At 36.4% G+C, this 27,266-nt stretch overlaps 1 protein-coding gene across 1 annotated transcript; it reads right to left on the bottom strand.

Annotated features, from left to right (window-relative positions):
- Positions 1-15,388: 15,388 nt before the first annotated feature.
- On the bottom strand, positions 15,389-24,256 carry vtg2 (vitellogenin 2). Its single transcript, XM_028444957.1, is given in 35 exon segments — positions 15,389-15,602; positions 15,699-15,860; positions 15,934-16,099; positions 16,191-16,282; positions 16,406-16,497; positions 16,590-16,773; positions 16,864-16,990; positions 17,071-17,194; positions 17,337-17,479; positions 17,556-17,762; positions 17,845-17,910; positions 17,992-18,036; positions 18,126-18,520; positions 18,608-18,824; positions 18,912-19,029; positions 19,106-19,291; positions 19,659-19,752; positions 19,832-20,018; positions 20,108-20,227; positions 20,317-20,418; positions 20,787-20,911; positions 20,999-21,096; positions 21,182-21,399; positions 21,484-21,702; positions 21,786-21,911; positions 22,002-22,106; positions 22,108-22,167; positions 22,233-22,409; positions 22,507-22,651; positions 22,776-22,924; positions 23,021-23,182; positions 23,277-23,528; positions 23,624-23,775; positions 23,872-23,892; positions 24,217-24,256. Coding segments are annotated over 35 exon segments (4,989 nt in total). The 3' UTR covers positions 15,389-15,489.
- Between the last annotated feature and the right edge of the window lie 3,010 nt (positions 24,257-27,266).

Genomic DNA, 27,266 nt, shown 5'->3' with positions numbered 1-27,266 from the left:
TATTCAGAACACAGTGCATTGTGCTATATGGTGACGCTCAGTCTTCATATAAATTTGATCCTATGATTAGCTTTAGAGACTCAAATTAATCATAATCAATCGGTTCTAGGAACAAACAAAGGGCCATGGCTTCGGTAGTAGATTTAAATCTACTACCTAAGCCATCTCTGGTCTACTATGAATGTTAAACTGATCTGGATTTCAGTTCATTATCTTTCAGTTAAGAAACTGCAACGTTACAGTAATGCTGCCCTTAAGTGAAGTCACTTCCAGACACCTCACATTGTCTTGGTCAGTCCGCATAAACAGGACTGAATCATAACATAACCTAACCGCTAGAGCGGACATGGGTTCGTCTGTGAACGGTCGCATTTACAGACCTTGGAGTCGCTGTTAGCTTACCAATAAACGGTAAGAGATTCATTACCTTTATAATAAGTATTGATTAAGCCACTGGGAGTGAGCCCCAAGGCCAAGGCAAGCTGACTTGATAATAATGTATCATGTTTTTCTGCAGTCAGTGCCTTCTGCTCGCCCTTCTCTGTCTTCTCTATTTCAGGTGTCGTGAAGCTGGAGTTTACAGTTCCTGATCTGTGGTTCACGGCTCAACTAGTCTGGGACACTCTGATGTTCTGTCTTTTTATCCTGTTCTGTTGGTCCTTCTGTCAACTAACCCCAACCAGTTGAAACAGATGGCTGCCACCTCTGAACCTGGTTCAGCTGGAGATTTCTTCCTGTTAAAAGAGAGTTGTTTCTTCCCACTGTCGTTAAATGCTTGTTCATGTGGAACTTATTGGGTTTTTTTCTTTCTTATCATGAATTTTCTATTTTGACAAGCGCATTGAGATGACTCTGTTGTGCTATACAAATAAAGTTGAATTGAATTGAATCGAATTAATACTTTCTAATTGATGGACTGAAATGCACACTCATATTCACAACATATTTTAAACACAGTACAAACTGAGGTAACCACAACAATGAATATGACATGATGATTAAAGAATACAATAATTACTGAATTTCATTTTATATGCCATTTTTGGTGTTTCATTTTCATTTGAGTGACATGACATCTCCACAATGCTGTAAAAATAAAAGAAAACTGAATAAGAGAGAGCTGCTATGAAAAGCATTTTGTTGAATTGGAATTATTAGGGTTTGTGTTTTTAAGATGTACCTAAAACTAATAAGACTTTTATTTTTAAGGTATTTGAATTGGAAACATGTTAGTGACTCAGAGTGTTGACACATGCTGAATCTAATCTAGGATTAGGATTTAAACCACTGCTCTGCCAAGTCAGAATCACAGATTAACACACTGCACTAAAGCTCCTCTTACTGTTCATACATCTCGCAGCATATTTAACTTTTAATTTAGAGCAAGAAACTTGAAAACAATCTCAAGGTTTGTTGCTGAGTGAGCCATCAGTAATTGAACCCCAATCTTTCCTGATGAACAAATTAAAATCATTAAACCATTACACTATGCATATGTTCACTGAAGGTTTACATGACTCATTGGGTACTTGACTTTCAAATTTGTGGATATTAGCTAATGTTTCAGCTGTTCTTTCTGCAGGTAATGAACCCATACTGGAGTCTAGATTTAGGAAAAAAGGACCAGACATGGCAAGGTCATAATCCTTAACTCACACCCATGTAAGTGTCTGTCAAATTTGCACTGGTTTTTAGGTTCCTTCAAGCCTTATGTAAAAAGAAAGTTGAAACTTTTATGCCTTTATATATATATATATATATATATATATATATATCATTTTTCATTTATTTTCTACTTTTTTTTTTTCATACCTTACAGCATTTCCATGCCAGTTTAGGTGTGTGCATCATATTTGCACTGTTTTTAAGATCTTGAGATAACATTATCTCATAATAAAAAATTCCAAAGTTTTTAATTTTTTATGCAGGCTTACCTCTGATTTTGGGTGTTTGTCACTTTTTTCTCATTTTTCATTTTGCACTTTTTTTCTCATCTAACATTCCTTACTGCATTTTTACCCCAGTTTAAATGTGCTCATCACATTTCCACTATTTTTTAAGGTCTTGTGATAGCCTTATCTCAGAAAAAAAAATCCAAAGTTTTTTCCATTTTTATGCCTTACTATAGCCTTACCACCGATTGTGGATGTTTGTCACTTTTTTTTAAGTTTTCATGCCTTATTGCATATTTACTCCAGTTTTGGTGTGAGCATCACATTTCCACTATTTTTTAAGGTCTTGTGATATCCTTATCTCAGAAAAAAAAAATACAAAGATTTTTCCATTTTTATGCCTTACTATAGCCTTACCTCTAATTTTGGATGTTTGTCACTTTTTTCTCATTTTTCATGCCTTACTGCATTTTTACCACTGTTTAAGTGTGTGCATTATATTTGTTATACTTTTAGGGTCTTGTTATAGCCTTATTTTAAAATAAAAAAAAAAATCCAATGTTTTTTCCATTTTTATGCCTTACTATAGCCTTACCTCCGATTTTGGGTGTTTGTCACTTTTTTCTAATTTTTCATTCCTCACTGCATTTTTACCACTGTTTAAATGTGCTTATCATATTTCCACTAGTTTTTAAGGTCTTGTGATATCCTTATCTCAGAAAAAAAAAATACAAAGATTTTTCCATTTTTATGCCTTACTATAGCCTTACCCTTGATTTTAGGTGTTTGTCAATTTTTTCTCATTTTTCATGCCTTACTGCATTTTTACCACTGTTTAAGTGTGTGCATTATATTTGTTATACTTTTAGGGTTTTGTTATAGCCTTATTTTAAAATTAAAAAAAATCCAACGTTTTTTCCATTTTTATGCCTTACTATAGCCTTACCTCCGATTTTGGGTGTTTGTCACTTTTTTTTGAAAATTCATGCCTCACTGCATTTTTACCACTGTTTAAATGTGCTTATCATATTTCCACTAGTTTTTAAGGCCTTGTGATAGCCTTATCTCAGAAAAAAAAATCCAAAGTTTTTTCCATTTTTATGCCTTACTATAGCCTTACCCTTGATTTTAGGTATTTGTCACTTTTTTCTAATTTTTCATGCCTTATTGCATTTTTACCACTGTTTAAGTGTGTGCATTATATTTGTTATACTTTTAGGGTCTTGTTATAGCCTTATTTAAAAAAAAAAAAATCCAATGTTTTTTTCCATTTTTATGCCTTACTATTGCCTTACCTCTGATTTTGGGTGTTTGTCACTTTTTTTGAAATTTCATGCCTTACTGCATTTTTACCAAGGTTTAAATGTGCTTATCATATTTCCACTAGTTTTTAAGGTCTTGTGATATCCTTATCTCAGAAAAAAAAAATACAAAGATTTTTCCATTTTTATGCCTTACCTCTAATTTTGGATGTTTGTCACTTTTTTCTCATTTTTCATGCCTTACTGCATTTTTACCACTGTTTAAGTGTGTGCATTATATTTGTTATACTTTTTAGGGTTTTGTTATAGCCTTATTTAAAACGAAAAAAATGCAAAGTTTTTTCCATTTTTATGCCTTACTATAGCCTTACCTCCGATTTTGGGTGTTTGTCACTTTTTTCTAATTTTTCATGCCTCACTGCATTTTTACCACTTTTAACACTAGAAGTCCCACAGAGGTGTCAAATGAACTTTTTACCTATAAAACCCAGAGAGGTGTCATTTGACCCAAAGAGAACACAAAAATTATTTATTTTTAATGACAGTGTGGTGTGAGAAATGTGCAAAAGAACAACTGTGATTTGTTTTCAATGGTTTTTATTTGTGTAAAAAAAAAACCAAACAAAATAAATAAAAATAACGATAATAACAAAGCAACTGTGCACATATTTAGAAGAATCTCCTTCATCCTCTTATTGAGACTCGTGACATACTTGGCACTGCCACGGTATCTCTCTCCTACATTTGCCACATGTGTATTTGTGGCAATAAACACATCGCACAGTTGCGCGATTGCTCTTGCAGCAATGGTTGATCTGACACTTAGCCCTTTTCCCAGGGCCAGGTGTAGGCGGTTGTTGTTGGCGCAGTTGCTCTTTGAGTGCCTTCTTTTCACTCACATGAGAGTTAGCCAACTCTCTTGCTAGCTGAACCAGGAAGTCCACCCGTCTCTCCTGCACCCCGGTGCATGCTTGATAAAGCAGATGTGCATTGAGTGCCGCCATGTCGATCATGTTGTAGAACACGGCGACTGGCCATCGCCGTGTTCCTGTGCGCACACTGTACTCCCGCACCATCTGGTCCATCACATCCACTCCGCACTTTGTGGTGTTGTATTGGGTGATGGTGTTTGGCTTCCTTTTGATGGTTTCCTCAGTCTCAACCACGCTGTGCATGCTGCTGAGAATGTAGACGGTCTTTTTTCGTTTGGGCGCATACACCGTCAGCGTGGCACCAGTGGTGGAAAACACCTAAAAAAGAAGAAATTGTTGTTATTATAGCGGTTTTAAACACAATGACACACTCAGAGGTGTTGATGGAATAAAAAAGACCAACAACATACCTGAGTGGTGAATTCCTTGCGGTCCATCTTTCTAGTTGACTGAGGAATTTCCCGGCGAATCTTGTTGACTGTCCCGAGGATGGTGGTTTTCCGGCTGAGCAGTCGTCGTGCAAGTGTCAGTGATGTAAAGAAATTGTCCGTGGTGACCGTCCTGCCTTTGTCCATAAATGGTTCCATCAGCTTCATCACCACACTCTCAGAAAGTCTCTCCTCACTGGGACGACTGGGGTCCTTTCCAAGATATGGGAGGACATTGCAGATGTACTTTGTTTTCAAATCACAAGCTACCCAAAACTTTATGCCAAATTTGTCGGGTTTTGTTGCAATGTACTGCAGGAAACAGCAGCGAGTCTTCGATGGGAAAAGCTGTTCATCAATTGTGATGTGTCGACCAGGGTTGTAGCATGTGATGCAGTTGGAAACAAACGATCCCCACACATCCGAAATTGCAGCAAACTTATCTGTCTGCACTCGCTCACTGCGCGTAAACATGTCATCAAATCGTAGGTGACGCATGATGTCTTGGAAACGGTTTTGTGACATAATTCCAGTGATAAGTGGGTTTCCCAGGCATGCTGACCAGCTGTCACGCAGAGATGGAACCTTGGTCACCCCCCTCAAAATAATAACAGAAATAAATGCCATTAGTTCATGGAGGATCATGAACCAGTCCGTCTGCTCCGTTTGCCGTGCATGCTGAATAGTCCATTCTTGAATGGGACGGAGCATGCCAACAGTAATGAAACAGAGGAAGCTCTGAAGGCGACTCCTGATTCTTCTTCTGGCCTTTGCTGTTGGCTCTCCATCTGCAGCGTACGGTTCCATTGGAGTGAAACGGAGAATTGTACCCACATGTTCTTCATGCCACACTGTGCCCTCTTTCGCCGTCTCTGTGGGCTCACTCTCCAACCGAGCTCTCTTTTCCAGATGAGGAGCAGTCTCGTCATCTGCAATGTGAGCAAATTCAAATTATTCTTTTCTTCGGTTTTAAATAAAAATAAAGTCAGGAAATGAAAATAGGATGTTTGGGAAATCTAACCTGAAGACAGCTCAGAGTCCGAATCCGAATTTGGCTGAAGGTTTATGTCCTCCCCATCTGAGTCACAAGGGTTTGCATTGTTCAGGATCAATTCCAACGCTTCTTGAGTGGTAAATCTTCTCTGCATTTTGAGTAGAATAAGTGTGGAGTGTCAGCAGGTGGAAGCAGCCAGCTATTTATTCCCCACAGCACAAAAGGCTGCATGACAACATGGTATTCCAGGGGTGTCCAATTCCGGTCCTCGAGGGCCACTAATCAGCACACCTTATTCAAATGATCATCCAGCTCTGCAGAAGCCTGATAATCATTTGAATCAGGTGTGTTGGAAGAGGTGACTCTGTTTCTTTCAATGTTTGTAGTCTGTGTTTGTTCTCCCCCAGCATCAAGCAGAACGAGTTAATAAACGGGGCATTGTGACTTTAGCTTCCAGGGCCCTTCCCCCTAACATTCCAGACTTCCATTGTTAGAGTCAGGCTCTCCCCCCTGCTGATTTCTCAGGTGATTCATTTACAAATGAATAGATGCAAATTGTAGCCATCAGAGTCGTCAGTTTGGTCCTAGAGTTCATTTGACCCTGCTCTGGGACTTCTGGGGGGATATAGAAATCCCTGGGACTTCTAGTGTTAAGGTTCACCCCCAGGGACCAGGCCCCCCAGGCTGGCCTCGGTGGTAGCAAAGAGCACCCCTGGCGCCCTGGGTGGGACTAGGCCGCCGGGCTGAGCTAGGCTTGGTGTTAAGGTTCACCCCCAGGGACCAGGCCCCCCAGGCTGGCCTCAGTGGTAGCAAAGAGCACCCCTGGCGCCCTGGATGGGACTAGGCCGCCGGGCTGAGCTAGGCTTGGGGTTAAGGTTCACCCCCAGGGACCAGGCCCCCCACGCCCCCCAGGCCAAAAAGAGCATTTACAAATGAATAGATGCAAATTGTAGCCATCAGAGTCGTCAGTTTGGTCCTAGAGTTCATTTGACCCTGCTCTGGGACTTCTGGGGGGATATAGAAATCCCTGGGACTTCTAGTGTTAAATGTGCTTATCATATTTCCACTAGTTTTTAAGGTCTTGTGATATCCTTATCTCAGAAAAAAAAAATACAAAGATTTTTCCATTTTTATGCCTTACTATAGCCTTACCTCTAATTTTGGATGTTTGTCACTTTTTTCTCATTTTTCATGCCTTACTGCATTTTTACCACTGTTTAAGTGTGTGCATTATATTTGTAATACTTTTTAGGGTTTTGTTATAGCCTTATTTAAAACGAAAAAAATGCAAAGTTTTTTCCATTTTTATGCCTTACTATAGCCTTACCTCCGATTTTGGGTGTTTGTCACTTTTTTCTAATTTTTCATGCCTCACTGCATTTTTACCACTGTTTAAATGTGCTTATCATATTTCCACTAGTTTTTAAGGCCTTGTGATAGCCTTATCTCAGAAAAAAAAATCCAAAGTTTTTTCCTTTTTTCCGCCTTACCTTTGATTTTCGATGTTTGTCACTTTTTTCTAATTTTTCATGCCTTACTTTATTTTTACCACTGTTTAAGTGTGTGCATTATATTTGTTATACTTTTAGGGTCTTGTTATAGCCTTATTTAAAAAAAAAAAAAAAAATCCAACGTTTTTTCCATTTTTATGCCTTACTATAGCCTTACCTCCGATTTTGGGTGTTTGTCACTTTTTTCTAATTTTTCATGCCTCACTGCATTTTTACCACTGTTTAAATGTGCTTATCATATTTCCACTAGTTTTTAAGGTCTTGTGATATCCTTATCTCAGAAAAAAAAATCCAAAGTTTTTTCCATTTTTATGCCTTACTATAGCCTTACCCTTGATTTTAGGTGTTTGTCAATTTTTTCTCATTTTTCATGCCTTACTGCATTTTTACCACTGTTTAAGTGTGTGCATTATATTTGTTGTACTTTTAGGGTCTTGTTATAGCCTTATTTTAAAATAAAAAAAAAATCCAATGTTTTTTCCATTTTTATGCCTTACTATAGCCTTACCTCCGATTTTGGGTGTTTGTCACTTTTTTCTAATTTTTCATGCTTCACTGCATTTTTACCACTGTTTAAATGTGCTTATCATATTTCCACTAGTTTTTGAGGTCTTGTGATATCCTTATCTCAGAAAAAAAAATCCAAAGTTTTTTCCATTTTTATGCCTTACTATAACCTTACCCTTGATTTTAGGTGTTAGTCACTTTTTTCTCATTTTTCATGCCTTATTGCATTTTTACCACTGTTTAAGTGTGTGCATTATATTTGTTATACTTTTTAGAGTTTTGTTATAGCCTTATTTAAAAAAAAAAATCCAAAGTTTTTTCCATTTTTATGCCTTACTATAGCCTTACCTCCAATTTTGGGTGTTTGTCACTTTCTTCTCATTTTTCATGCCTTACTGCATTTTTACCACTGTTTAAGTGTGTGCATTATATTTGTTATACTTTACAGGGTTTTGTTAAAGCCTTATTTTAAAAAAAAAAATGAAAAATCCAAAGTTTTTTCCATTTTTATGCAGAACAATAGCCTTACCTCCGATTTTGGGTGTTTGTCACTTTTTTCTAATTTTTCATGCCTCACTGCATTTTTACCACTGTTTAAATGTGCTTATCATATTTCCACTAGTTTTTAAGGCCTTGTGATAGCCTTATCTCAGAAAAAAAAATCCAAAGTTTTTTCCATTTTTTTGCCTTACTGTAGCCTTACCTTTGATTTTCGATGTTTGTCACTTTTTTCTAGTTTTTCATGCCTTACTTTATTTTTACCACTGTTTAAGTGTGTGCATTATATTTGTTATACTTTTAGGGTCTTGTTATAGCCTTATTTAAAAAAAAAAAAAAAAATCCAACGTTTTTTCCATTTTTATGCCTTTACTATAGCCTTACCTCCGATTTTGGGTGTTTGTCACTTTTTTCTAATTTTTCATGCCTCACTGCATTTTTACCACTGTTTAAATGTGCTTATCATATTTCCACTAGTTTTTAAGGCCTTGTGATATCCTTATCTCAGAAAAAAAATCCAAAGTTTTTTCCATTTTTATGCCTTACTATAGCCTTACCCTTGATTTTCGGTGTTTGTCACTTTTTTCTCATTTTTCATGCCTTACTGCACTTTTACCACTGTTTAAGTGTGTGCATTATATTTGTTATACTTTTTAGGGTTTTGTTATAGCCTTATTTAAAACGAAAAAAATGCAAAGTTTTTTCCATTTTTATGCCTTTACTATAGCCTTACCTCCGATTTTGGGTGTTTGTCACTTTTTTCTAATTTTTCATGCCTCACTGCATTTTTACCACATTTAAATGTGCTTATCATATTTCCACTAGTTTTTAAGGTCTTGTGATATCCTTATCTCAGAAAAAAAAATCCAAAGTTTCTTCCATTTTTATGCCTTACTATATAGCCTTACCCTTGATTTTAGGTGTTAGTCACTTTTTTCTCATTTTTCATGCCTTATTGCATTTTTACCACTGTTTAAGTGTGTGCATTATATTTGTTATACTTTTTAGAGTTTTGTTATAGCCTTATTTAAAAAAAAAATCCAAAGTTTTTTCCATTTTTATGCCTTACTATAGCCTTACCTCCAATTTTGGGTGTTTGTCACTTTTTTCTAATTTTTCATGCCTTACTTTATTTTTACCACTGTTTAAGTGTGTGCATTGTATTTGTTATACTTTTAGGGTCTTGTTATAGCCTTATTTAAAAAAAAAAAAAAAAAAATCCAACGTTTTTTCCATTTTTATGCCTTTACTATAGCCTTACCTCCGATTTTGGGTGTTTGTCACTTTTTTCTAATTTTTCATGCCTTACTTTATTTTTACCACTGTTTAAGTGTGTGCATTATATTTGTTATACTTTTAGGGTCTTGTTATAGCCTTATTTAAAAAAAAAAAAAAAAAAAAAATCCAACGTTTTTTCCATTTTTATGCCTTACTATAGCCTTACCTCCGATTTTGGGTGTTTGTCACTTTTTTCTAATTTTTCATGCCTCACTGCATTTTTACCACTGTTTAAATGTGCTTATCATATTTCAGCTAGTTTTTAAGGCCTTGTGATAGCCTTATCTCAGAAAAAAAAATCCAAAGTTTTTTCCATTTTTTTGCCTTACTGTAGCCTTACCTTTGATTTTCGATGTTTGTCACTTTTTTCTAATTTTTCATGCCTTACTGCATTTTTACCACTGTTTAAGTGTGTGCATTATATTTGTAATACTTTTTAGGGTTTTGTTATAGCCTTATTTAAAAAAAAAAAAAAAAATCCAACGTTTTTTCCATTTTTATGCCTTACTATAGCCTTACCTCCGATTTTGGGTGTTTGTCACTTTTTTCTAATTTTTCATGCCTCACTGCATTTTTACCACTGTTTAAATGTGCTTATCATATTTCCACTAGTTTTTAAGGTCTTGTGATATCCTTGTCTCAGAAAAAAAAATCCAAAGTTTTTTCCATTTTTATGCCTTTACTATAGCCTTACCTCCGATTTTGGGTGTTTGTCACTTTTTTCTAATTTTTCATGCCTCACTGCATTTTTACCACTGTTTAAATGTGCTTATCATATTTCCACTAGTTTTTAAGGTCTTGTGATATCCTTATCTCAGAAAAAAAAATCCAAAGTTTTTTCCATTTTTATGCAGAACTATAGCCTTACCTCCGATTTTGGGTGTTTGTCACTTTTTTCTAGTTTTTCATGCCTTACTTTATTTTTACCACTGTTTAAGTGTGTGCATTATATTTGTTATACTTTTAGGGTCTTGTTATAGCCTTATTTAAAAAAAAAAAAAAAAATCCAACGTCTTTTCCATTTTTATGCCTTACTATAGCCTTACCTCCGATTTTGGGTGTTTGTCACTTTTTTCTAATTTTTCATGCCTCACTGCATTTTTACCACTGTTTAAATGTGCTTATCATATTTCAGCTAGTTTTTAAGGCCTTGTGATAGCCTTATCTCAGAAAAAAAAATCCAAAGTTTTTTCCATTTTTATGCCTTACTATAGCCTTACCCTTGATTTTAGGTGTTTGTCAATTTTTTCTCATTTTTCATGCCTTACTGCATTTTTACCACTGTTTAAGTGTGTGCATTATATTTGTTATACTTTTAGGGTCTTGTTATAGCCTTATTTTAAAATAAAAAAAAAATCCAATGTTTTTTCCATTTTTATGCCTTACTATAGCCTTACCTCCGATTTTGGGTGTTTGTCACTTTTTTCTAATTTTTCATGCCTCACTGCATTTTTACCACTGTTTAAATGTGCTTATCATATTTCCACTAGTTTTTAAGGTCTTGTGATATCGTTATCTCAGAAAAAAAAAATACAAAGTTTTTTCCATTTTTATGCCTTACTATAGCCTTACCCTTGATTTTCGGTGTTTGTCACTTTTTTCTCATTTTTCATGCCTTACTGCATTTTTACCACTGTTTAAGTGTTTGCATTATATTTGTTATACTTTTAGGGTCTTGTTATAGCCTTATTTAAAAAAAAATAAATAAAAATCCAACGTTTTTTCCATTTTTATGCCTTACTTTCGCCTTACCTCCGATTTTGGGTGTTTGTCACTTTTTTCTAATTTTTCATGCCTCACTGCATTTTTACCACTGTTTAAATGTGCTTATCATATTTCCACTAGTTTTTAAGGCCTTGTGATAGCTTTTTATCAGAAAAAAAAATCCAAAGTTTTTTTCCATTTTTATGCCTTACTATCGCCTTACCCTTGATTTTGGGTGTTTGTCACTTTTTTCTAATTTTTCATGCCTCACTGCATTTTTACCACTGTTTAAGTGTGTGCATTATATTTGTTATACTTTTAGGGTCTTGTTATAGCCTTATTTAAAAAAAAAAAAAAAAAAATCCAACGTTTTTTCCATTTTTATGCCTTACTATAGCCTTACCCTTGATTTTCGGTGTTTGTCACTTTTTTCTCATGTTTCATGCCTTACTGCATTTTTACCACTGTTTAAGTGTGTGCATTATATTTGTAATACTTTTTAGGGTTTTGTTATAGCCTTATTTAAAACGAAAAAAATGCAAAGTTTTTTCCATTTTTATGCCTTACTATAGCCTTACCTCCGATTTTGGGTGTTTGTCACTTTTTTCTAATTTTTCATGCCTCACTGCATTTTTACCACTGTTTAAATGTGCTTATCATATTTCCACTATTTTTTAAGGCCTTGTGATATCCTTATCTCAGAAAAAAAAATCCAAAGTTTTTTCCATTTTTTTGCCTTACTGTAGCCTTACCTTTGATTTTCGATGTTTGTCACTTTTTTCTAATTTTTCATGCCTTACTTTAATTTTACCACTGTTTAAGTGTGTGCATTATATTTGTTATACTTTTAGGGTCTTGTTATAGCCTTATTTAAAAAAAAAAAAAAAAATCCAACGTTTTTTCCATTTTTATGCCTTACTATAGCCTTACCTCCGATTTTGGGTGTTTGTCACTTTTTTCTAATTTTTCATGCCTCACTGCATTTTTACCACTGTTTAAATGTGCTTATCATATTTCCACTAGTTTTTAAGGTCTTGTGATATCCTTATCTCAGAAAAAAAAATCCAAAGTTTTTTCCATTTTTATGCCTTACCCTTGATTTTAGGTGTTTGTCACTTTTTTCTCATTTTTCATGCCTTATTGCATTTTTACCACTGTTTAAGTGTGTGCATTATATTTGTTATACTTTTTAGAGTTTTGTTATAGCCTTATTTAAAAAAAAAAAAATCCAAAGTTTTTTCCATTTTTATGCCTTACTATAGCCTTAACTCCAATTTTGGGTGTTTGTCACTTTCTTCTCATTTTTCATGCCTTACTGCATTTTTACCACTGTTTAAGTGTGTGCATTATATTTGTTATACTTTACAGGGTTTTGTTAAAGCCTTATTTAAAAAAAAAAAATAAAAAATCCAAAGTTTTTTCCATTTTTATGCAGAACTATAGCCTTACCTCCGATTTTGGGTGTTTGTCACTTTTTTCTAATTTTTCATGCCTCACTGCATTTTTACCACTGTTTAAATGTGCTTATCATATTTCCACTAGTTTTTAAGGCCTTGTGGTAGCCTTATCTCAGAAAAAAAAATCCAAAGTTTTTTCCATTTTTTTGCCTTACTGTAGCCTTACCTTTGATTTTCGATGTTTGTCACTTTTTTCTAATTTTTCATGCCTTACTTTATTTTTACCACTGTTTAAGTGTGTGCATTGTATTTGTTATACTTTTAGGGTCTTGTTATAGCCTTATTTAAAAAAAAAAAAAAAAATCCAACGTTTTTTCCATTTTTATGCCTTTACTATAGCCTTACCTCCGATTTTGGGTGTTTGTCACTTTTTTCAAATTTTTCATGCCTTACTTTATTTTTACCACTGTTTAAGTGTGTGCATTATATTTGTTATACTTTTAGGGTCTTGTTATAGCCTTATTTAAAAAAAAAAAAAAAAAATCCAACGTTTTTTGCATTTTCATGCCTTTACTATAGCCTTACCTCCGATTTTGGGTGTTTGTCACTTTTTTCTAATTTTTCATGCCTCACTGCATTTTTACCACTGTTTAAATGTGCTTATCATATTTCAGCTAGTTTTTAAGGCCTTGTGATAGCCTTATCTCAGAAAAAAAAATCCAAAGTTTTTTCCATTTTTATGCCTTACTATAGCCTTACCCTTGATTTTAGGTGTTTGTCAATTTTTTCTCATTTTTCATGCCTTACTGCATTTTTACCACTGTTTAAGTGTGTGCATTATATTTGTTATACTTTTAGGGTCTTGTTATAGCCTTATTTTAAAATAAAAAAAAAATCCAATGTTTTTTCCATTTTTATGCCTTACTATAGCCTTACCTCCAATTTTGGGTGTTTGTCACTTTCTTCTCATTTTTCATGCCTTACTGCATTTTTACCACTGTTTAAGTGTGTGCATTATATTTGTTATACTTTACAGGGTTTTGTTAAAGCCTTATTTTAAAATAAAAAAATAAAAAATCCAAAGTTTTTTCCATTTTTATGCAGAACAATAGCCTTACCTCCGATTTTGGGTGTTTGTCACTTTTTTCTAATTTTTCATGCCTCACTGCATTTTTACCACTGTTTAAATGTGCTTATCATATTTCCACTAGTTTTTAAGGCCTTGTGATAGCCTTATCTCAGAAAAAAAAATCCAAAGTTTTTTCCATTTTTTTGCCTTACTGTAGCCTTACCTTTGATTTTCGATGTTTGTCACTTTTTTCTAGTTTTTCATGCCTTACTTTATTTTTACAACTGTTTAAGTGTGTGCATTATATTTGTTATACTTTTAGGGTCTTGTTATAGCCTTATTTAAAAAAAAAAAAAAAAAATCCAACGTTTTTTTCCATTTTTATGCCTTTACTATAGCCTTACCTCCGATTTTGGGTGTTTGTCACTTTTTTCTAATTTTTCATGCCTCACTGCATTTTTACCACTGTTTAAATGTGCTTATCATATTTCCACTAGTTTTTAAGGCCATGTGATATCCTTATCTCAGAAAAAAAAATCCAAAGTTTTTTCCATTTTTATGCCTTACTATAGCCTTACCCTTGATTTTCGGTGTTTGTCACTTTTTTCTCATTTTTCATGCCTTACTGCACTTTTACCACTGTTTAAGTGTGTGCATTATATTTGTTATACTTTTTAGGGTTTTGTTATAGCCTTATTTAAAACGAAAAAAATGCAAAGTTTTTTCCATTTTTATGCCTTACTATAGCCTTACCTCCGATTTTGGGTGTTTGTCACTTTTTTCTAATTTTTCATGCCTCACTGCATTTTTACCACATTTAAATGTGCTTATCATATTTCCACTAGTTTTTAAGGTCTTGTGATATCCTTATCTCAGAAAAAAAAATCCAAAGTTTCTTCCATTTTTATGCCTTACTATAGCCTTACCCTTGATTTTAGGTGTTTGTCACTTTTTTCTCATTTTTCATGCCTTATTGCATTTTTACCACTGTTTAAGTGTGTGCATTATATTTGTTATACTTTTTAGGGTTTTGTTATAGCCTTATTTAAAAAAAAAAAATCCAAAGTTTTTTCCATTTTTATGCCTTACTATAGCCTTACCTCCGATTTTGGGTGTTTGTCACTTTTTCTAATTTTTCATGCCTCACTGCATTTTTACCACTGTTTAAATGTGCTTATCATATTTCCACTAGTTTTTAAGGTCTTGTGATATCCTTATCTCAGAAAGAAAAATCCAAAGTTTTTTTCCATTTTTATGCCTTACTATAGCCTTACCCTTGATTTTAGGTGTTTGTCACTTTTTTCTAATTTTTCATGCCTTATTGCATTTTTACCACTGTTTAAGTGTGTGCATTATATTTGTTATACTTTTTAGGGTTTTGTTATAGCCTTATTTAAAAAAAAAAAATCCAAAGTTTTTTCCTTTTTTCCGCCTTACCTCCGATTTTGGGTGTTTGTCACTTTTTTCTAATTTTTCATGCCTCACTGCATTTTTACCACTGTTTAAATGTGCTTATCATATTTCCACTAGTTTTTAAGGCCTTGTGATATCCTTATCTCAGAAAAAAAAAATCCAAAGTTTTTTCCTTTTTTCCGCCTTACCTTTGATTTTCGATGTTTGTCACTTTTTTCTAATTTTTCATGCCTTACTGCATTTTTACCACTGTTTAAGTGTGTGCATTATATTTGTTATACTTTTAGGGTCTTGTTATAGCCTTATTTAAAAATTAAAAAAAATCCAACGTTTTTTCCATTTTTATGCCTTACTATAGCCTTACCCTTGATTTTAGGTGTTTGTCACTTTTTTCTCACTTTTCATGCCTTATTAAAAAAAAGGTTTTTTTACTTACTATATATATATATATTCACCTGATACTATGGCATTTAACAAATAGTAAAAGACACAGAAGTCAGTTTAGATGCTTCTTAAGTTTATTTAAATTTACACTCAATGAAAGTAATCGACATTACTTGCATAAAACCAAATACACATCATCGTATGTCTGAAGAGGATGCTTTCAAGAACATTGTGCAGTGCAGCGACAAGCCAGGTGGGCCTCTGCAGATTCAATCAGGTCGGAGCTCTTCTCGTGAATGCTGCTCAGACTATCTGCTTGGTTCATGTGGGAATCTGCAACAGCAACAGGTCAGAAGCAGTCAGGGAGGAAAGGCAGGTGGATGGAAACGTTGAGTGTTAAGATTAGAGTAATGCCTATTTAGGACTAACCTGCAGGCACGCAGTGGAAGCCAATTCTGACGCTGGTGGTTCTCACAGGCATGCACCCAGGCAGACAGCGCAGCACACGGTCAACAGAGTAGCACTTGGAATTCTGGCCTTCGAGGTTCACCTGCTTTTCCAGTTTCACAGATTCGAGCTTCATCAAACACTCTGCAAAAGAAGGAAATCTCAAAAACGGTACCTAAGACAGCTATTCTTTTATCCTGAGTGATGTAAGACTTACGAGAGGCATCGCGGCAGCTTTCTCCACCCAAAACCCAGGAGTGAGCATAGCTGGTAGAGTCCACGGACACTCGCTTGCTAGGTGTGCGGAACTCCTGTTTGGGCTCCCCATCAGCACGTCCACAGAGTCCACAAGTCAAACCTCTCATCCAGTCAACAACTTTAATCTGACAGAAGGAGACACCAGAGTTGGAATGGTGTTCTCCTCATTGATTTATAGGATTGGAACAAAGTAAATGGTCCTCTAAAATGTTTTACCTTTACAGTGCTCCCATCATAGAAGACCTCCTGAAGACCAAATTTAGGGGCGAGGATAATAATGCCTTGTTCTTTAGATTTGATCTCGATAACTGAAACATGAAACATGAATGAACATGTTAATTTAAATATTTCAGTTATACTCAAAACAAATTCATTCTCCAAGCTGCCCATTCAGTTTGTTGTTGTAAACAAACAAACAAACAAACAAAAACCTTGTTCATGATGGTAAGGAAGGCTGGTGTCAATTTCTTTTCCATTGATCCGTACACCGACACCAACACTCTTTGGATAAATCTCGATGAGACTATTGAAAAACAGGTGAAATACAGAACTTTCTTAGTTTAGCTGTTTGATTTCCCTTCTTTGCTCTTAGATACCAGAAAGGTCCTTTCTTACATATCGCTAATCTTTACAGTGATCTCTCTCTGCTCCGTTGCCTGATCCTTTCTCTCCAGAACAATAAATTTTACATCTGGTGTGCAGTCCTGAGCAAGGATCTGGCCGCAAAGGTGTGGTTTTTCATGGCTAAAGCTCTTCCTGTTGAATGATGTCACGTCGTCATTTCTCACAATGCACTCAGCTGTGGAAAAATGGGATCAGAAATTAGCAACCAGAAGGTTGATCTGGACATTCTCATAACTGAGGAAGTTGCTGCTCCAAATATTGTTACCTGCGGCGGCCTTGGTGAGAATGTGAGAGATCTTGTTACCCCAGTTGTCCTGGTACATCTCCAGCTCAGCAGCAGTCTCTCCATACGGCAAATAAAATGGGAGTTTCACGATTTTGGAAAGGGCCCTCTGTAATGTTTGGATACAAAATGCTAGTCACAAACAATTGCACAAGTGCATAAGGAGAAAACAGGGGGGTATGTGTGCACCTTTGGAGTCTGGAGATTGACATTCAGAGTGTTGTCAGAAACAATGGCCACCATCACTTTGATCTGCTTGGAAACCGATTTCACCTTCTCCATTCTCAGTTCACGGGAAACATATTTGGAAAGGCTTGATGGACACACAATTTTTTATAATCAATAGAAAGCATTTCAATAGTTCATATCATTGCTCATCCAGTAAATGTCAAACATTGGTGCCTATATGCCTTTAAAATTTAAAGTTTTAAACATGTTTTAGGTTGTGAAATTACCTCTTGATGGATTGCTCCAGGCCTTTTGGAATTTTATCCCAGGCAAACTTGAGGCGGGCTGCTAGCTTCTGATCAAAGATACCAGTTTCGGCAATGACTTCAGTCTTGTATTGCTTGCATTCAATACCCCATGCTACCTTGGCCTGAGAGAGAGTTAAATGTAGTTAACATCAAGTGATGCACTTACTGTTAAAAAAAAAGAGCAACAACAGTTCTTACCATCAGCTTGTGTTTGCTCAGGATCACACCATCAGCGCAGACTCTCCATTGGTTGTCCTCTGTCAAGTTGGCAAGAATAACCTGAACTCTGTTGCTGACCTTGTCAACATAAGCTACAATCTGGTAACCCTGCATCTTGTGGTCGGTTCTTATAGCCCGGACAAGAACGGTCATAGAGGGAGCAACAGAGTTGGCAAGGTACTTGGCCTGAAAATGCAAAGGTATAAATGAAAGCTCTATTTCACCCATGATTACATAAGAGTGTGTTTGTCTCCTTGTGATTGCCTACCTTGTTGTAAATAGATTCAAAGCTAGAAGCGCTGCTGTGGCTATTGCTGTTGCGGGTGCGAGCATGCTGCAAATACAGATTAATATGTTTAGGTTCAAAATCAAAATTAGGTTAAAATGCAGAAATCTGAAGCTATCTGAAGACTACCTGGTGGACGTGGTCATTGATGAATTTCTTGGAGCTTGATCTTTTCTGCAATTCAAGCAAAACAGTTTTAGAAATTCACCACAATTTTAAGAAACTGCTCTGTTTTATTGTTTAAAAAAAGATGAGTGTCTAACCTTGCTGGTCCGTTGATCTCTAGAAGAGCTGCTGCTGCTGCTCTGGCTAGACATGGAAGAGCTGCTGGAAGACTGGCTGGAGCTGCTGCTGCTGGATGAGGAGTTGCTGCTCTGTCTTCCTGATGTCCATGTTTGAATACCCATGAATTCTAACATCTTGTTTGGTTTTTTAGAGGAAGAGCTAGAGGAAGAGCTGGAGGAAGAGCTACTAGAGCTGGAGCTTGATGTGTTGTTTTTCAGACCAGGGACTAGAATCTTCTTCAGTTTCATCAGAACATTTTTGTCTTCCAGGATTTCCTCCTCCTCATTTGAGTGAATGACCTTAATGATTTTTTCTGCTGCTTTCTCTCCAACCTGAACATCAATTTCAATTCTCTCAATGGCTGGTCCAACAGCTGAAATGCAGTTGATTAAAAGTGTTACTTCTTACTTTTTATACAAATGTCTTGATTTAGTCACTTTAGGCTATCACTTGCACGTACCTGGTGATACAGTGATTTCAAAAGCATGCTTTCCAACAAGGGCGTAGAAAGGAGATGAACTGATGTAAGAAGCATTGCGAGATTGAACCTGAGCACAGGCCTTGATGCCATAGGTCAGAGATTGAGCACACATTTTTCTAGTGAAATCTTTTGGGCCGAGTTTTTCTTCTTGCATCCTGTGATCATGTTCAGCGGGAAGGATCTCAGATGATGCAGACTGTGTAACCACAACAAAAGTCTTACTATTAAATGAGAACTTGTCAAGAGTTCATGTTAGAAAAAGCTTTGCTTGATAAAAACTCACCTGAGAGGAACTTCTTGAAATGGAGCGCTCCCTGGATGCCCGTGATCCAGTCTCAACTGGGACCAGTGGGGTGATTCTGATGTCTTCCATATCTTTTGCAACAGCAAATGTCTCAAGTCTATTGCAAATTAAGGAAATTCTGTTATGAAAAGCCTACATCATTAAAATACATGTTAAGTGGGACATGTACTTACTGTCCGAATGCAATTTTATCAATGCCCTGAACAGGTAACAGCTGCAGTTTGAAGTTTCCCTTGATCATGTCCAGTCTTGATTCTATCTTAGCAGGAGTAATTGTGTAGGCATTGGCTTTGGCCACAACAGCAGCTTTGATGAATGCAGTATTCACACCCATAACTGCATATGTGTGAGCAGAAACACTGGGAAAAGGGACAAAAGTATCCAGTCAAAAAATTACCTTTTCAGGACATTCAGATGAACCTCACCTATGAACACAATAACTGTTGGCTAAGTTCCCCACAGTCTAAACTCTACATAAGCTAAGAAGGCATAAAAAAAAAAAACAAAGGCGTAGGGTTCAAGACTCATGAAAATGAAGCAAAGTAGAACCTGGATGCCAATTTTAAATTACTGATATCCTTATACTTTAACAAACCTGTTTGTTATGATTTTTTTTTTTTTTTATCCAAGTAATCGTGTTACATTTATGATCAGTAGGGCAAAATTAACCTGCCTCTCAAAAGTAAAATCCCTGCTCTCAATCTGTATATTGAATATATGTATTACCTTGGCATGAAGGCAGCTCTCACATTGATGTCAGACATCAGAAGCTGGGAGACGTGGAAGTTGTCCGCTGGACGAGGAGACACTCCAGCTTGCACTGATGAAACACACTTTTATTATTAGTAATCAATATTTTCCGGCAAGCATCGTGGCTGATATTTAATTGTGTCACTTACATTCCAGGGATGCAGAAGCCACAGCTGCAGTGTAGAGACTGAGCTCCATGGGCAGACCAAAAGCAGTTGGAAGGGCACGACCAATTTCAGCAATCAGCAATGGCTGGACAAAGTGTCTGCTGAAGCCAGACTCCAGAGCCTCCAAAATCTTCTTGCCATCAGTTTGAGAGGCAACTATTTTAGAAAACTGGAAGACAATGCTGTTTATAAAACACTTGCATTTAATGCAGAAATTAGAGTATTATTTAGCAGCAAACAGTGGTTCAAATACATTACCTCCATGACCTGGTCAACAATGGTTTTGTCAAGACTGGCAAATCCAACTTCTTGTCCAAGGATCTTCACAGACACAGAGGCCAGGGGCTGGCTGGAAGGCTCAGCCCTCCATTGTGAAAGCTGAGATTAGAAAAAATTAATTCTGTGTAAAATAACAGAGGAGCGTGCTGGAATGCTGTTATTTTCTTCTGAGATCCCAATAAACTTACAGCCTTCATGATCATTTTCATCTTGTTGAGTCTTTGTTCATTATTTGGAATGTCACGGATTTTCAACATGGCTTCCTGAATACCCTCAGTTCTCACTCCAAACTGAACAAAGCAAAAAGCATAATTGTAAGAAATAAATATTAACAGTTGTATTTATACTATCTATTCATAGCATGTAAAAAACAAAACAAAACTTGATTAAAATCCATGTTAATGTTAGTTGGCTTTCAGCTGTCATTCTCAAAGTCGAGGTTGTGTCTTTCTCGAATTCATCTCCTTAAAATATATCCTCTTATCTTTCAAAATTAAGATGATTCTTCTTTTGTAATGTTAAGTGAGTTTTTTGCATCTTAGGTTAATGTGTCTACAAAGTTCCAGTTTGTGCACGTTTGTAGCACCTCATATGAATGTGGAAGCTGTGCGATAAGAAGTTTCATCACTGATTTGAACACTGTTTGTTCTTATCATACCTCCACGATGTCAGTGGAAGCTCCAGCCAAGTAGGTACGTGCTTTGGCCACGATGGTTTTTGGCAAAACACTAGCAACATCATTGATGTAGTAAGCAGAGGCTGAAGCACCGATCATCCAAGGATCTGCAAGGCAAAAAGATTATGAAATGATAAATGACAAGTATGTCCCCAAAATGTGGCGGTATCTGGTTAAAATGTTCATCCTCTTACCACTGTAGGAATCAAAATACAAAGCTCTGCTGTAGCGGTAGCTCAGTCGTTCCAATCTGGGGCTGAGGATCCTGATGGCAACATTACAGGCTGCGGCCCTGGATGGACAAACATTGGATATATTTTTAGATTCTTGCTAGTATGTTTTATAGAGTTTAATAAAAATATTGACAGAATTCTTACACAGAGGCATAATCAGGAGCGCTTGACTTGGTCATGGACTTCATATAGGAGTACACGAAGCTAGAAATCTGCATTTGCCTCTCCTTCACAATTGAATCAGCAAGTGAGATCACCAAACCCATGGGCAGCTTAGTCTCAAACAGCACCATAGCAGCAACCATACGGAGCTCAGGGTGGAGATCCCTGTCCATGAACACCTGCATGGCTGTTTCCTGGACCTAGATAACAAAGGTGAATAGTGTAAGAACAACTGCACACAGAAGTGATGTGATGTGTGGTGTGCTTCAAGAATGTGGTCTAACCAGCTTGGGCTCCTTCTTTGCAATGTTCTTCAGGGCCAGTAGAGCTTCAATGTGGACTTTAAGTGGGAGGTTGGCAGCAGCATTACCAAAGCCAGGCAACAGCTTCTGGATTGACTTACGACTGGCAGGATGTGCAGCATTTCCAAGGAGTTTAAGAAGAGAAATGACCTCGTCATATTCCCGTCTTTCCACAAACTCAGTCAGACCATCATTGGCAGGCTTTGGGATAAATAAAAATCATTAAAATAACCAATGGGCAACTACGTTTTAGTAATAAAAAGCCCAATACATGCTAAACTTACCTTTACAAGCTCAGCTGGACAAGCGGGGTTTTCCTGACAGTATTTTCTAACCAGAGTTCCATAGCCCAACCTGATAGCTGTACGCAAAATGGGTTCCTGGTTGAATTTGCTTTCCTTCATCATTTCCTACAGAGTGTACAATGAAAGGATTAAAATCACTATTTTAAAAAATCAGTGAAATTAAAAACATAAAATAACCCAAATAATGCTGTATACCTCAGCAACCCGAAGAGACTCGGGACTGGCCTTCACCCATTGGATGGAGACCATCAGGGGTCCAACAAGTGCAGCAGCGGATATCTCATTTGCAAGATACTTATCCTTGAAGAACCTGAGGGAGTTGTGTTGACGGATGGAGGGGATAGCACTCAGGATCCAGTGCCTGAAAAGAAGGACACATTTGATTTAACACCACAGATACCAAGTTTGGTTTGATTGTTGTTTGACATTTATAAATTATAGCTACCTATAATCCTGTTTGTCTTTGTATTGATTCCAGAGGGCCAGAATCTGCTCATATTTTGCTTCACGCAACATCTGGATTAACTGAAGGAATTTGAGTGGAGCCTCCTCGTGGACCTTTGCGATGTTAGAAGTCACCAGGTGATTCAGCAAGTCCTCAATCTGCTTGGACACAAGTTATGAATAATGAACTTTTTTATGCTTAAAAAATAATTGGGAAACTAATCCTGATTCAAATGAAGTTTTTTCTTTTAAGTACCCGGGTGTCTTCTCTCTTCAGAAGCTGGAAGGGAGTCTGTTGAAGCTCATTGCTAAACTTATACTGCAGAGATCCACGTTCAAGATATTCAGCCCTGAGGAGCTCCACTGGGGTGTTGTTCAGTTCCACAAATGTCAGGTTGAGCCTATGAGCATACATTATTTACTAAGTATTCAAGTCTTTATATAATACATACTTCAATGCATTCTCCAATATAATTCCCCTAAAACACTGTCACCGAGGTCTTATTTCAAGGCTAAATAACATACTTGGATTCCATCTGGGCAGCCTGATTCATGATGTTGAAAAGTGAGAATTCGAAGATCTCTCTGACGGTTGCCTGCAATATCTTAGCACTGTTGGTCTCTGGCTTCAGGACATAGTTAAAGGAAGATGCTCCCTTCAGGGTCTTTGCTTTCTGTGTAAGTCACACAAACACAAATGTATCCACTGTTTTGTAATCATAAAATTGAGGCATAATTCAAATTGAGAATAATGTACTTATTGCACTTACAGCCTCACACTCAACACATTTCTCTGCATATTCCAAACTCAGGTCCTTCATGATTTGCTCCTGGCACATGTTCAGGTCTTTGGATTTGGTCAGGTAGATGCGTTCAGCCTTGGAATCATCTCTGACTGTATACTGGGTCTTGCAGACACCCTGAACTCCAAGCTAGAGCACATAAAGTCAAAACGGTGTGGTTTATAAATTATTAAGAGAATCGATCAGTAGGTTTTTTGAGAAAATCTGTTGTTCTTCTTTTTACCTCCTGCAAGTCATACACGTTCTGTGTCTTCTTGATGTTCATCTGGAAGATGTCAAGGATTCCCCTGTACAGGTTCACCACGGTTTCTGAGACAGCAGCGGGCGCGTACACTTTGCCGACAACACCATTTGCATACTCAAACTTGATTGGTGTCAAGAGTTGAGCAGACAGGGCTGAAGTGAGCTTGGTGGCTGGCATGAAGGCATCTTTGGGCCAGATTCCACTGTACTCAAAGATTTCTGGGCTTTCAAACTATAAGACACAAGTGAGACAGTTAATATCAACAGTGATGCAGTCATTAGAAGTTTAGACTAGCTATATAAATGTGATAAATCCAAAGTCTTTGCCTTCAGGCGGATGAAGTTGTCAGCTTCCCTACGGATCAGAACTTTGCTCTTGATTTTCACTCCTGCACGTGCCAGACCCTCCTCAGGAAGGCCACCCAAAAGGGAGCCCTCGTATTTGTAGACATAGGTCTGTCCAGGATTAAACTCAGGGGCTGCAATGAGGAACAATAAACATTTTTAAAACATTTAAACCAAGATTTTAAAAATTAAATACATTGTAATATAAGAAATAAAAAATATAAACTTACCAAAGTTGCCCTGGTAGCCAGCTACAGAAATAATAAAATAATGTTAGTATGAAAGTGCACCTTGCTTGTCAGTTTATTATGGTAAATAAGCCTCACTGAATATACATTTTTATCACCACTTTAGAACTACAGCACATATTAATATGTACCTGGCACAAATAAAAGATATATATATTTTTTTTGTTAGAAAATATTTAAGAAGATAGTGGTTTAAGGAGAAACTATGATTTGCATTTTTTTTAATAATCAAAGTAAGGGAGATCTGTATTACCCTAATCATTGATATGAGGTTTATTCTTCAATGAGGTACACCAAAGTAGAAGTACAGCATGAAGTTCTACTCACCCACAATGGCCACAGCAAGAGCTAGCACAAGCACCTTCATGGTTGGTGATGTGACTTTCTGCAACAAATGTCTCCTCTTTTATAGCCATGTTTTTGGTGTCACCGCCCATCAAAAAGGATCATTTACTAAATGTTGGCAGTCACTGCTGTGGATGTTATCGTGCCCTGACCACGCACACACCAGACAAACTAAATAAACCTACAAAAAACATCAAAGGTTTGACCAGCTGGCACGATCCAAGTCTTTGATTAATTAAATTTATCTAATGTCATCAAACATGACAAGATTTTTTAAGAATTCAAGCTATTAAGCATTTTAGGCTAAATAAAGGTTTTGGTTCTTTGATTTTAATGAAGCATTTGAGTTATTTATGTATTTAAGTATTTGACAGGGACAGCTGATGTGATGCATTTAGAGATTATAGTTGTTGATAATTCTCATCTCCAGTCTACGATTGGACTCTTCCACAACATTGTACAATATAAACATCAATTAATAAGACCATACTATATAGTGCAAGACAGTGGAATATGAAATATACACTATCATTTTTGCATTATACAGCAGGAACAATTTGATTTATATGCATGATAGAGTTCACAAACAATTAGTCTTTGCTAAAATATGAAAAGACAACTCTTATTATTTTATTTATTTTTTTGCAGAAATCAGGCACCACCCCATGTAGCCACCCATAGAAATACCAGTTTATTCTGACTTGTCATTTGTCCATATCATGTCACCTTGCAACAGTGATGCACTGGGACAGTCCAAAATAAACAATTCAGCACATATTTACATAACTTTTTCACAATGTCAATCGTTTACTAAAACTAAATTTACATTAGTGGCAACAACAATAACTATTGCTACAAGCAAAGACTTAGCCCTTGAGAACAGCAGCCAATTATTTAACATGAGAACAGATCCCCATATATTTTGTTAAGACAAATATCGTCTTTTATTATAGCTTTGGATAATTTAAATGTTCTGAGTGGACACTGTATTTTTACACCTTCACTTGGCTCTACATATGAGGCTTAGAAATCCAGGAGCGTGATGCCACTTTTCAGCCAATCAGAGATCTTTTTACAAACAGCTCCATGAGTTACCATTGAATTCGTTTTTCATTATGTAACAAAAACATAAAAAACTAAAAAGAAAACAACACATTATTTGATATTTGTTTCCAAAACCAAAATAAAAAAAATGGAAAACGCCTTGTTTTTCAAATTCAAGCTCTTTTGCTTTCGTACAAAAACCAACACCTTTATCCGTTTTCTCCATTACCAATTGGCCAAAGTACTTGACCCGGAAGTGTATTCTCATCCGACGCTAACGGCTATGCTAACGGCAGTTCGGAATGACAAGATTGCTGCTTCCAACTGTGCATCCGAAACATGTCCTTTTCGCTTTAGCTGGTGTTGGGCACAGAACCTCCTCATGGACATTTTGGAGGATTTAGAGACTCCTAAGTGTTGCAGAGCTAAAGATATCTCAGAATGTGTGAGGTTTCACTTCCGGGTCACGTACTTTTGCCAATCGGTAATGGAGATAACGGATAAAGGTGTTTGTTTTCCATTTTTCCACCGAAGCAAAAGAGCTTGAATTTGAAAAGCAAGGCGATTTCCATTTTTTCATTTTGGTTTTGGAAACACATATCAAAGACTGTTTTTTTTTTCATGTTTTTGTTACATAATAAAAAAACTAATTAACGAATGATACACGTACTGGCGTCAGAGGGAGAGTGATAACAGACGGAGGGATACATTGCATGTAAACCTAAGAGAAGCATATCCAAGGTGGAAAGAACAGACATAATTCATTTTGCAGTCTGGATGTGCGAGCGTTGGTTGTCATTCTGCTCTGAGCAGCAGCTGCGATGACTGCAGCCACCTGTGTGAGCTGTGTGTGGGGGGGAGGAGCACGGGGCAGCAGCCGCTGTTCATAGCAGTAACTACAGAGTGATACGTGCATTCATGACAGAGTCTCAGTCTAAAACACCAGAAAACTCTCCAATAACACAAGATAAAGTCCCTACATTTGTCACAAGACTCTATTTGGAAAAAAAAGTTGCTAAGAGCTCCACAGTTGTGGGCATTCATGAGGATACTGGTAAGGGATGATAGGTTTCAAAACAGGGAGGGGAAGGTGAGTGTGGTTGTTTCTAGACAAGTCTCAGAATTCTACATACTGCAGCTTTAACAATATCAACAAGACTGTTGTTCATACAAACATCCTCTTCTAAAGGTGTCAGCAAACATTAATTTAGGAATGCTGCACTGTTCCAAGATCCAGCTAGCCCACGTCAGTATAGTCTATTACCTCGTGCTTGTCCATGGAACATGCAGGAGAAACCCTGCATGCTACATGATTAATGAAACGTCAGTGTTGGCAGCTTATGTTTTGCAAGATATGTGAAAAAGCCCCACAAATTTCTTTTCATGATTACATGTTAGTTTTAAGATTTTAATTATAACATTAAATTTACTGGAGTCTGGGTGGAGTCTGAATGTTTTCTCCTATGCGCCGGCCTTTGATGCCTCTAAACTTACTTAGCTTTGTCTGAGTATCGCCGTGCAAAAAAGCTAAAATCAATAGTGGAAAATCACATACTGGCAAACTTTTATGGCTAATCACTACGGCTGAATGCAAATTCTAAGAGATTGGTTTTGTTGTGAATATTTGTGGGTGATTTTTTTGGGAAAAAAAAAACATTTTAAAGCAAGACAATGTGGTTGAAACCAAAATTCCTCACTTTTTCATATGTGATTATATTCTCTTAACTTTTTGAAAAAAATAAATTTCATTCAGTTTCACTTTACAGATAAGATTATTATTATTATTATTATTATTATTATTATTATTATTATTATTATTATTATTATTATTATTATTATTTTTAAATGTTAGATTTTGTAAAGAAAGTAAGCTTCCCCCTGTTCGAGTACAGGTGATAACTGTCTGGGGTTGACATACTGTATATGAATGAATGTCACTTAGAAAAGATTGGTTGAATGCCCACCTCAATGCTTGGATGAAAATGTTT

This window comes from Gouania willdenowi, chromosome 4, assembly GCF_900634775.1.
Source record: "Gouania willdenowi chromosome 4, fGouWil2.1, whole genome shotgun sequence".
Classification (NCBI taxonomy): domain Eukaryota; kingdom Metazoa; phylum Chordata; class Actinopteri; order Blenniiformes; family Gobiesocidae; genus Gouania; species Gouania willdenowi.
This window is presented reverse-complemented; position numbering and strand designations above follow the sequence as displayed.